Here is a 12,536-nt window from a genome sequence, read left to right as displayed (position 1 = left end):
CCCCCCAAAAAAAACAAGAACAAATAAATACTTTTCAACAAAAAACTTTTATTTTTATTACATACATAAATTATAAATTTGTATATCTTGGGCTTGGGGTGGAGATAGTACTGGAGGGGCTGACAGATGGGAACACACGCACAGTTGGAGTATTGAGGGTGGAAAGTGGTGTTGGTGGTGGTGGTGGGGAAGTAACAGAAGGTGAAGGTGTGGTTGAGAAACCAAGAGGGAAACCAGGAGATGGGATGGGATTTGGTAAGGATTGAGGGGTGGAGTGGAGGGATTGTGAGACAGAAGAGGTGGCGGGTGAATTAGTGGCTTGAGTTGGGGTCATGATGGGTGTGGAAGGCGAGATGTGGTAGTGGGTAGGAAGTGTAGGGGCAGATGTGGTTGGGAGCTGGTACTGGGCCGCAGGCTGGTACTGGGCTGCAGGCTGGTACTGGTCAGCAGGCTGGTACTGGGCAGCAGGCTGGTACTGGGCAGCAGGGGGAGTAGGGACAATGGCTGGAGGGGGGGCAGGTGCTGGAGGAGGGGTGGGTGGAGGTGGTTGGGAGGAAACCTGCGCCAGAGCCTGCCGTGTGGCTTGCATTACATGCATCTGCTGGTCAGGAGATAGCTTTTCCATGCGCTCTAGTACGGCTTGAAAAAAACAATGATTGGGTGATTTACTTGCATCTAAATGCAGCCTGTCCAGACGCGTGCACAATTCGTGTGTATTTTTTTCCATATTGGCATTTATGAAGCTAAAAGATGAACGATTTTGTTCGGCTAATAATTGAATGGCGTTCTGGAAGGCTGCATTTAGATGCAAGAACTCGGGCGCATAGCTCTTTTCCTGACCCCTATGACGCTGACGCCCAGAACCCAAAGGTGTTCTACTGAGGGCAGCAGTGTCAGAGGGGTGGGGTAGGGGAAAAGCTATCTCATCACCAGCAGCTTCAGGTAATGAAGTCTCACGGGAAGCTCCAGCGCAGGTGGATGGGACAGATGTCGATGGAAGGGAAGGTTCAGATGGGTGGGGTCTGTGCCTGTGTTCCCCAGTGGCGGACTGTTCAGGGATCGCTCCTGTCGGGTTCGATGCAGGCTCCTGAGTGCTGCAGACGGTGCTGGTAAAAAGAGGAAAAACAAAATAATAATTAATTTAATTGCTATACAGTGCCACTGAATAAAAAAAAAAGGCAAAAAAAATCAGACATAAAATATTATACTTTGTACATATTGTGGGGAATATTTACCTTCTGCACACCATAGTTGTCCGGAGGAACGACAACGCTCTAAAGTAACGGTACTTCGATCTGCGTCCTCCGGATCCACTCGGGGCCTGCATCTCTTGATTCAACTCCTTTTTGAAGCGATCCCTGATAGACCGCCACCGCTTCTGAAGTTTGTCACCTGAAAGTGGAAAGCACAAAGTGGTTAGTATACAACACATTACATCCTGCAGCATAACCTACTGAACTGTGAATACTTACGCGCTTTCTTCTGGCCACGAGAATTGAGCTCCCCCCAACCTTCTATCGCTGCGTGGCATACCTCGTCCCAGAGTCGACGGGTTACGATCGAATCAGCGTGGCGGCGGTCAGCCATGTTCCACAGCGGCTCCCTCTCTCTAACTTCATCGATGAGGAGGTCGATGTTGATAAATCCGGCCTCCTCACCGTCAGAATCGGGAGCACGCTGTGATGCCTGTTCAAAGAAAGAAAAAAGAAATTAAAAAAAAAACATAGACATAAATTCACACTGACATGAAAAAAAAAAAAAAAATCTTACACTATGACCACCGCCACCTCGACGACGACCCTGGGACGGTCTTGGGGGAGCTCTATCGTGAGCCCTAGAAGTTGAAGCCTTTAGTGAAGAAAAAAAAAACAACATTATTTACTTATGTGTTTGGTGTGCTGTGGTAAACAATTCCTGTATGAAACTTACACTATGACCGCCCGCTCCGTGTATTTCTCCACCCCTTCCGTCCTCTTCTGGCAGCATCTCCTGTGATGTTTCGGCCACCTGTGTAAATGTCGTTTATTTAAAAATTTTTTTTTTTTTTTTAAAAAAAAACACCCAAAAAAAAAAAATATACCTCAGTTTGTGAACCGGAGGGCGGGCTACCAGAAGACGACATATTTTTTTTATTACAGGCCTCGCACACCAACTGGCTGGCCCAAACTATGACCGCAACACTGCACCTGTAAAAAAAGAAAAAAAAATGTCTAAGTACATGTACGCAGCTCACAGCAGTGATCTGTGGACAGTACTGTGGACATTACCTCAGGAACACTCTCCTCCAAATAAATTCGCACTGGCACTGAAGCGAACCGTACCCAGCAACTGGCAGGCCCAAAATGTGACCGCAACACTGCACCTGTAAAAAAAGAAAAAAAAATGTCTAAGTACATGTACGCAGCTCACAGCAGTGATCTGTGGACAGTAGTGTGGACATTACCTCAGGAACACTCTCCTCCAAATAAATTCGCACTGGCACTGAAGCGAACCGTACCCAGCAACTGGCAGGCCCAAAATGTGACCGCAACACTGCACCTGTAAAAAAAGAAAAAAAAATGTCTAAGTACATGTACGCAGCTCACAGCAGTGATCTGTGGACAGTACTGTGGACATTACCTCAGGAACACTCTCCTCCAAATAAATTCGCACTGGCACTGAAGCGAACCGTACCCAGCAACTGGCTGGCCCAAACTATAACCGCAACACTGCACCTGTAAAAAAAGAAAAAAAAATGTCTAAGTACATGTACGCAGCTCACAGCAGTGATCTGTGGACAGTACTGTGGACATTACCTCAGGAACACTCTCCTCCAAATAAATTCGCACTGGCACTGAAGCGAACCGTACACAGCAACTGGCTGGCCCAAACTATAACCGCAACACTGCACCTGTAAAAAAAGAAAAAAAAATGTCTAAGTACATGTACGCAGCTCACAACACTTATCTGTGGACAGTACTGTGGACATTACCTCTTCCCTGGAGCACTGGACTGGAGGACAGCAGAAGTTGAAGTCAGGAACCAACGGCAGGAGGTGTGTAGAATGTGCTGGATCCTTTTATAAGTTTTGTGATGATGAAAAAAAAAAATTTGCGCATGCTCTGTTTACCAAACCGGATGCGGTCACCGCATCCGGTTTAAACCGCATTGCGCCGGATCCGGCATGCATAGACAACCATTCTATACAATGCCGCATTGTACCGGATCCGGCAGAATGCGGTTTTTTTAAGGGGCAAAAAAACGTTACATGATACGTTCTATCCGGCCGCCGCATTTAATTATTTTGCCGCATCCGGAAAAAAACGGATGCACCGCAAAGCCATCAGGTACAATCCGGTTACAATGCAAGTCTATGGGGATAAACCGGATGCGATACCGGATCCGTTTTATCCTTTTTTTTCCGGATTGTACCTGATGGCAAAAAACTGATGTGTGAAAGTAGCCTAAGGCTACTTTCACACATCAGTTTTCTGCATTCAGGCACAATCCTTTTTTTTCCTGATGCAAAGGATCCGGCAAAAACGGATGCAAACCGTATCCACCGGATCCGGTTTTTAACGGATCCGTTATGCCGGATGCGTACAAAACCGGATCCGGTGGATACGGTTTGCATCCGTTTTTGCATCCGGTTTGTCCTTTTTTTTGAAGGATCAGCTTTTTTAATTAATTTGGTGCATGCGCAGTTTACAAAAACGGATCCGGTAGCCGCATCCATTTTTTACCGCATTGCGCCGGATCCGGCGTCCATAGGCTTTCATTGTAAAACACGCCGTATCGCGCCGGATCCGGCGCGATGCGGTTTTTTTGCCGGACAAAAAAACGTTGCAAGATACGTTGCCTCCGGCCGCCGCTTTGATAAATTTTGCCGCATCCGGAAAAAACCGGATGCAACGCAAAGCCATCAGGTACAATCCGGTTACAATGCAAGTCTATGGGGATAAAAAGGATGCGGTACCGGATCCGATTTACCCGTTTTTTTCCGGATTGTACCTGATGGCAAAAACCTGATGTGTGAAAGTAGCCTTAGTACAGAGGAGCAATCAAACACGTAGTCAGAAACGAATCACGGGGTCAAGAGCCTGTCAGTAACGGAGGTGTCAGTGGGGAGATGCAGAATCAGGTTGGGCCAAAGCTTAAGTCATATCAGGAAGTAAATGTACCCAAGACAAGGAGATAAGATAGGAAGAATAGGCTGGGAGGAGGTAAACAGACACAGGGATCAGAGCAATGCAGTAGGACTGATCAGGAACTCACCACAGCCAGCTACACACACCGAAGGCAGAATATAACTGGCAAGGCCCAAAGTGAGAAGTGGCTAGATATAGCATCCTGTTAACAGGAATGAGGCAGAAGGAAGTTAACCCTTGACATGATCAACCCAGGGCTGGAACACTGCCAAAGCAGATAACGACCTGGTTCATGACAGTACCCTCCTCTCAAGGAGGGGGGCACAGAACTCCCAGGTTTCTCAGGAAACCTTCTATGAAAGGCACAAACCAATCGATTGGCATGAACTAATTGCGCCGGGACCCAAGATCGATCCTCCGGTCCATAACCCTTCCAATGTACTAAGTATTGAAGCAAGTAGCGGACCATCCAAGAATCGACAATGCGCTCCACCTCATATTCCATCTGACCATCCACAGAAACGGGAGGGGGGGAAGCGGAGGCTCAGCAAAGGAGGTAAAGAAACAGGGATCAGAGGAATGCGGTAGGACAGATCAGGAACTCACCAGAGCCAGCTACACACACCAAAGGCAGAATATAACTGGCAAGGCCCAAAGGGAGGAGTGGCTAGATATAGCGTCCTGGGAACAGGAACGAGGCAGAGGGAAGTTAACCCATCACATGATCAGACCAGGGCTAGAACACTGCCAAAGCAGATACCGACCTGGATCATGACAAGAATATTCCAGATTTAAATAATGTAACTGTTATATTCTATTTAAAGGTAAGTTGTCCCTTTTTTATTTTTGTATTGATAATAGGGATTATGAAATCCAGTATTTTTAATACAAAATTAAACTCACTGTTTATTTAGTTTTTATTTCATTCTAGTTTTACTGAAACACTAGGCGCTGCCATCTTGGATTTGCTGTGAGTAACGACAGTTACTCACCTCCTTTATGGCAGTGCCCAGGGCATTGGGTCTAATAGACGGTCTCCGACCCCTAGACCTAACACACGAAAGCTCTCTGCGGTGACCTGGACACGCCCCCTGGGCTGTAATTGCTCTCTAATTGCAATTACACATATTTTGTTATACAGCTGTTTATTTCCTTTGTGTGTATTGGAACAACTCAAGAAACCAGAGGGAAAAAATAGGTAAATTGGACATAATTTCACACACGAAAAAAAAAATTGGGCCAAACAAAATTGTTGTCACCCACAACTTAATATTTGGTTGCTCACCCTTTGGAAAAAAGAACCGCAATCAATTGCCTCCTATAACCATCAACAAACTTCTTACATCTCTAAACTAGAGATTCGGACCACTCTTCTTTTGAAAACTGCTCCAGATCTCACATATTTAAAGGGTGCCTTCTCCCAACAGCATTTTTAAGATCTCTACACTGGTTTTCAATAGGATTTTGATCTGGATTCATTGCTGGCTACTTAAGAACTCTCCAGCGCTTTGTTTCCATCCATTTCTGGGGTCTTTTTGAAGTATGTTTGGAGTAATTGTCCTACTTGGCCTAGAACGCAAAGCCAACTTTCTGACACTGGGTACTATATTGCTTCCCAAAATCTTTTGATAATCTTCAGATTTCATGATTTCTTTGCACACAGCCAAGGCACCCAGTGCAAGAGGCATTGAAACAACCCCAAATCATCTTTGAATTTCCACCATGTTATATACTTTGTAGGTTTCATTCCATTTTCAGTAAACTGTAGAATGATGTGCATTACCAAAAAGCTCTATATTGGTCTCATTTGTCCACAAGAAGAATTTTGAAGGCAAGAGCTCAGCATAAATGTGCACACCATAGATATATATATACATATATATATATATATATATATATATAGATATATATATATAAAATATAACAATTTTATTAATTATCAACAATAGACATTAAAAACAACACACAAAAAGAAACAACACACAAATAGCTGACACTGTATAGCAAATGATTCTGAGATGGAAGCTTCAGCAAAATCAAGTTCCCGTAGTAACAATGGGTTACAATAATATCATCTGATTAGTAGCATGCAATACAATTCATATTAAGACATAATACAGAGACACAATAGTCTTAAATACACATAATCTATACATACCACAATACGTAGAGGGGCCCATACAACCAAAGCAAAGTAAGTTAATCCCAAATGCAAGGCAGCTAAATAGCAGGCTCTCTCATCCGAGGGTCTCATGAATGCAATGGAGATCCAGCATGGTATGATTGAAAGGGTTAATACCCTAAAGAGAGGCCCCACTGGAATTAAGGACTAGCATGCAAAAAATGTGCAGTAGAGCACGTGTGACCATAGGAGGCAAGGGGAAGGTAGAAGCTCAATTGGGCATAAAGTTGAAAATAAGACTTAGTGATCAGCATAGAGACCCAATGTGTATCACTGCGCTCAGCAGCTTTGTTCCCTTCGTTTTGAGCACTGTGCAGTGGTCCTTGGTGACACTTTAGACATTATGATCATATTGCGGTCACCATCAAAATGGCTCTGCACTGTGATCCTAAACTTCATTCTCCCTTATCCTTTTGGAAACACTCAGAACGGGAGGGAGAGCTGTGACATCACACACAGAAGAGCAGGCCCCGCCCAATTTTACTGCAGCTGTAATCTGAGCTACTTCTACAGTAGGATTTCAGCAGTTGCTCCCCCTAGTGTTTAAGAATGGAAAATATCAAACTTTTTATTTTTTTTTTATATTTTGCTCAATTAAAAACAAATAATATTTAAACAAAACATTAACACTTTACATTTTTTCAGATATTGAAATTATTTTTTTTTTGGACGACACCTTCCCATTTAAGATTTTGGTTCATTTGTCCACAAGACACTTTCCCACAAGGATTTTGGCTTACTCACATACATTTTGGCCAATTACAATCTATCTTTGTTATGTCTCTGTGTCAGCAGTAGGGTCTTCCTGGGTCTCCTGCCATAGCATGTACAGTGCCTACAAGTAGTATTCAACCCCCTGCAGATTTAGCAGGTTTACACATTCGGAATTAACTTGGCATTGTGACATTTGGACTGTAGATCAGCCTGGAAGTGTGAAATGCACTGCAGCAAAAAAGAATGTTATTTCTTTTTTTTTTTTTTTTTTAAATTGTGAAAAGTTGATTCAGAGGGTCATTTATTATTCAACCCCTCAAACCACAAGAATTCTGTTTGGTTCCCCTAAAGTATTAAGAAGTATTTCAGACACAAAGAACAATGAGATTCACATGTTTGGATTAATTATCTCTTTTTCCAGCCTTTTCTGACTAATTAAGACCCTCCCCAAACTTGTGAACAGCACTCATACTTGGTCAACATGGGAAAGACAAAGGAGCATTCCAAGGCCATCTGAGACAAGATTGTGGAGGGTCACAAGGCTGGCAAGGGGTACAAAACCCTTTCCAAGGAGTTGGACCTACCTGTCTCCACTGTTGGGAGCATCATCCGGAAGTGGAAGGCTTATGGAACTACTGTTAGCCTTCCACGGCCTGGACAGCCTTTGAAAGTTTCCACCCGTGCCGAGGCCAGGCTTGTTCGAAGACTCAAGGCTAACCCAAGGACAACAAGGAAGGAGCTCCGGGAAGATCTCATGGCAGTGGGGACATTGGTTTCAGTCAATACCATAAGTAACGTACTCCACCGCAATGGTCTCCGTTCCAGACGAGCCCGTAAGGTACCTTTTCTTTCAAAGCGTCATGTCAAGGCTCGTCTACAGTTTGCTCATGATCACTTGGAGGACTCTGAGACAGACTGGTTCAAGGTTCTCTAGTCTGATGAGACCAAGATCGAGATCTTTGGTGCCAACCACACACGTGACGTTTGGAGACTGGATGGCACTGCATACGACCCCAAGAATACCATCCCTACAGTCAAGCATGGTGGTGGCAGTATCATGCTGTGGGGCTGTTTCTCAGCCAAGGGGCCTGGCCATCTGGTCCGCATCCATGGGAAGATGGATAGCATGGCCTACCTGGAGATTTTGGCCAAGAACCTCCGCTCCTCCATCAAGGATCTTAAGATGGGTCGTCATTTCATCTTCCAACAAGACAACGACCCAAAGCACACAGCCAAGAAAACCAAGGCCTGGTTCAAGAGGGAAAAAATCAAGGTGTTGCAGTGGCCTAGTCAGTCTCCTGACCTTAACCCAATTGAAAACTTGTGGAAGTAGCTCAAGAATAAAGTCCACATGAGACACCCAAAGAACCTAGATAACTTGGAGAAGATCTGCATGGAGGAGTGGGCCAAGATAACTCCAGAGACCTGTGCCGGCCTGAACAGGTCTTATAAAAGACGATTATTAGCTGTAATTTCAAACAAGGGTTATTCCACAAAATATTAAACCTAGGGGTTGAATAATAATTGACCCACACTTTTATGTTGAAAATTTATTAAAATTTAACTGAGCAACATAACTTGTTGGTTTGTAAGATTTATGCATCTGTTAATAAATCCTGCTCTTGTTTGAAGTTTGCAGGCTCTAACTTATTTGCATCTTATCAAACCTGCTAAATCTGCAGGGGGTTGAATACTACTTGTAGGCACTGTAATTTCATTCAAATGTCAACGGACAGTTTGCACTGACATTGATGCACCTTGATCCTGCAGGACAGCTTGAATTTCTATGGAACTTGTTTGGTTCTGCTTATCCACCATCTGGACTATCCTGCATTGCAACCTTTCATCAATTTTTATATGTCAATCCACATACAGGGAGATTAGCTACAGTGCCATGGGTTGTGAACGTCTTGATTATGTTGCGCTTCATGGACAAAGAAACATCAAGATCTCTGGAGATGGACTTGTAACCTTCAGTTTCTTGATATTTTACAACAATTTTGGTTCTCCATTCCACAGACAGTTATCTTCTTTTTCTGTTCTCCATGTTTAGTGTTGCACGCGCAGGCACACAATCCAAAGATTGAGTCAGCTTCTCCAATTTTTTTCTGGTATCAGGTGTGATTTTCATATTATCCACACCTGTTACTTGCCACAGGTGAGTTTTAGCAAGCATCACATGTTTGAAGCAAAATTGTTTGTTTACCAACATTTTGGAAGGGTGACAACAATTTTGTCCAGCCCATTGTTGGGATTTTGTGTGAAATTATGTCTAATTTGCCTTTTTTTTTTATCTGGTGTTCCTATACATGCAGAGGAAATAAACATGTATAACAAAACATCTTGTTCTCAGAACAATGGTTGCAAACCTAACTTTTAACTAAAGTCCGGCCGAACGTGAACAGCCACGAGTCCACTCATCCCTATTTAACCCCTTAGTGACAGAGCTAATTTTCACCTTAATGACCAGATCAAATTTTGCAATTCTGACCAGTGTCACTTCATGAGGTTATAACTCTGGAACGCTTCAACAGATACCGGTGATTCTGAGATTGTTTTTTCGTGACATATTGGACTTCATGTTAGTACAAAATTTTGGACAATATTTTATGCGTTTATTTATAAAAAAAAAATTAATTTTGGCAAATATTTTGAAAAATTTGCAATTTTTAACTTTTGAATTTTTATACCGTTAAACCAGAGATTTCTGTGACACAAAATAGTTAATAAATAACATTTCCCACTTGTCTACTTTACATAAGCGCAATTTTGGAAACAATTTTTTTTTTGTTAGGAAGTTAGAGGGGTTCAAAGTTTATGAGCAATTTCTCATTTTTACATCAAAATTTACAAAACCATTTTTTTAGGAACCACATCACATTTGAAGTGACTTTGAGAGGCCTGGGTGACAGATAATACCCAAAAGTGACCCCATTCTAAAAACTGCACCCCCCCAAACTACTCAAAACCACATCCAAGAAGTTTATTAACCCTTCAAGTGCATCACAGGAACTAAGGCCTAAAACACACTTCCGCAAAAATAACGTCCGTATGATACGGTCCGTTTTTCGGGTCTGTGTTCCGTTTTTTTGGGGCGTTTCTCCGGTACGTATGGCATCCGTGTGATGGCGTATGCGAGCCGTGTGTGCGTGTGGAATGTGTCCGTGTGCTGTCTGTTTTTAAAGGTCCGCATTCTTACCCAATTAACGTTGTTAATCATTCATCATAAGATCCTGGTGTTGTTGTTTGCCTTCAATTCACCTGATAGATTGGAAACAGGTGTTTCAGATTTTGTGATGAAAAACGGACATGGACGATACGTGCTGAACACTGACATACTCCGTGTGCTGTCCGTGCAGGCACGGACCCATAGACTAAAGCGGGTCCGTGCCTGCATGTTGCCGGCAAAAAACGGACATGTCGTCCGTGTAGAAAAACGCACACACGTACTTACGACACGGACACGTTCCGTGTGATTTTACGTGCGTGTGCCATCTACCATTGAATAACATGGGCCTCCGTGTGTACGTGTCTCCGGTACGTGCAAATACGTACCGCACACGTACAAAAAAAAACGGATGTGTGTTGCGGGTCTAAAGCAATGTAGAATGAAAAAAGCAAAAAATAGAATTTTACCTAAAAATGTTGCTCTACTCCAAATTTATTCACATTTCGAAGAAATAACACAACAAAACGGACCCCAAAACTTGTTACCCACTTTCTTATGAGCGTGCCGATACCCCACATGTGGTCAGAAACCTCTATTTTGACAAATGGGAGGGCTCAGAATAGAAGGAGCAATATTTGAATTTTGGAATGCAAATTTGGCTGAAATAGATTGCGGGCACCATGTTGTATTTACAGGTCCGCTAAGGTACCTAAACAGCAGAAACCCCTCACAAGTGATGCCATTTTGGAAACTGGACCTCTCAAGGCTTCTATCTAGGGGTATAGTGAGCATTTTGGACCCACAGGTACTTCACAAATTTTGATAACATTACGTTGTCATATTGAAACTTTTCATTTTTTTTTCTCAAAAATGTTGTTTTAGCATCAATTTTTTCACTTTTTCAAGAGGTAATTCCAAAAATTGGACCCAACGTTTGTTACCCATTTTCTTATGAGCGTGGGGATACCTCACATGTGGACACAAACCTTTGTTTGGGCAATTGGGAGGGCTTGGAATGGAAGGAGCAATATTTGAATTTTGGAAAGGAAGTTTGGCTGAAAAAGTGCGGGCACCATGTCGCATTTGTAGGGCCCCTAAGGTGCGTAAATAGCAGAAACCCTTACAAGTGACCCCATTTTGGAAACTAGGCCCCTCAATGAATTTATCTAGATGTTTAGTGAGTACCCTGAACCCCCAGGTGCTTCACAGAATTTTATAACGTTGAGCCATGAAAATAAAAAATAAGATTTTCACACAAAATTGTTACTTCAACCAGGTAGCTTTTTTTCTCCCAAGGGTAAAAGGAAAAAAATCACCCTGAAATTTATTGTGCGATTTCTCCTGAGTTTGGCAATACCTTATATGTGGTGGAAATCAACAGTTTGGGCGCACGGCAGGGCTTGGAAGGGAAGGCGTGCCATTTGACTGCAAAATTGGCTGGAATCAATAGCGGACGCCATGTTGCGTTTAGAGAGCCCCTGAGGTGCCTATACAGTGAAGCTCCCCAACATGTGGCCTTATTTTGAAAAATAGACCCCTCAAGGAATTTATCTAGATGTTTGGTGAGTACCCTGAACCCCTGGGTGCTTCACAGAATTTTATAACATTGAGCCATGAAAATAATAAAAAAAAAAAGTTACCACAAAATTGTTACTTCAACCAGGTAGCTTTTTTTTCACAGAAGTAACAGGGAAAAAATGCACCATAAAATGTATTGTGCAATTTCTCCTGAGTACACCGATATCTCATATGTGGTGGAAATCAACTGTTTGGGTGCACGGCAGGGATCGGAAGGAAAGGAGCGCTATTTGACTTCAAAATTGGCAGGAATCATTAGTGAACGCCATGTTGCGTTTGGAGACCCCATGAGGTACCTAAACAGTGGAGCTTCCCCACAAGTAACCCCATTCTGGAAACTAGACCTCTCAAGAATTTAATCTAGGGGTATAGTGTGCATTTTGATCCCACAGGTACTTCATAGAATTTGATAACCTTAGGTAGACATATTGAAAATTTTAATTTTTTTCAGAAAAATGTTGCTTTAGCACCAAATTCCTCCTTTTTTCAAGAGGAAATACCAAGAAATAGACCACACAGTTTGTTTTGCAATTTGTTATGAGCGCATATGTAGCAAAAACCCCTTTGTTTGGACAAACAGTAAAGCTCAGAACGAAAGGAGCATGATTTGAATTTTGTAAAAGTTGAAATATATTGTAGGCACCATGTCGCATTTGCAGAGCCCCTAGGGCACCTATACAGCAGAAACCCCCATAAGTGACCCCATTTTGGAAACTAGACCCTTCAAGCACTTTATTCAGGGGTATCGTGAGAATTTTGAATCTAC

The 12,536-nt window shown here is 42.9% G+C and overlaps 2 protein-coding genes across 2 annotated transcripts in view; one reads left to right on the top strand and one right to left on the bottom strand.

Moving 5' to 3' along the window:
* TEX15 (testis expressed 15, meiosis and synapsis associated) overlaps positions 1-12,536 on the top strand; it is a 226,792-nt gene that overhangs the window by 151,049 nt on the left and 63,207 nt on the right. The window lies entirely within an intron of this gene.
* On the bottom strand, positions 71-8,841 carry LOC142303275 (uncharacterized). Its single transcript, XM_075344520.1, has 7 exons — positions 8,771-8,841; positions 2,081-2,186; positions 1,930-2,007; positions 1,771-1,848; positions 1,473-1,686; positions 1,236-1,392; positions 71-1,106 (listed from the first exon to the last, which is right to left on the bottom strand). The coding sequence occupies exons 1-7, from the start codon at positions 8,839-8,841 to the stop codon at positions 71-73; spliced, it is 1,740 nt and encodes a 579-aa protein (XP_075200635.1).

This window comes from Anomaloglossus baeobatrachus, chromosome 1 (assembly GCF_048569485.1).
Source record: "Anomaloglossus baeobatrachus isolate aAnoBae1 chromosome 1, aAnoBae1.hap1, whole genome shotgun sequence".
Classification (NCBI taxonomy): domain Eukaryota; kingdom Metazoa; phylum Chordata; class Amphibia; order Anura; family Aromobatidae; genus Anomaloglossus; species Anomaloglossus baeobatrachus.
The sequence above is the reverse complement of the archived record's forward strand: the minus strand, read 5'-3'. Positions and strand labels throughout refer to the sequence as shown.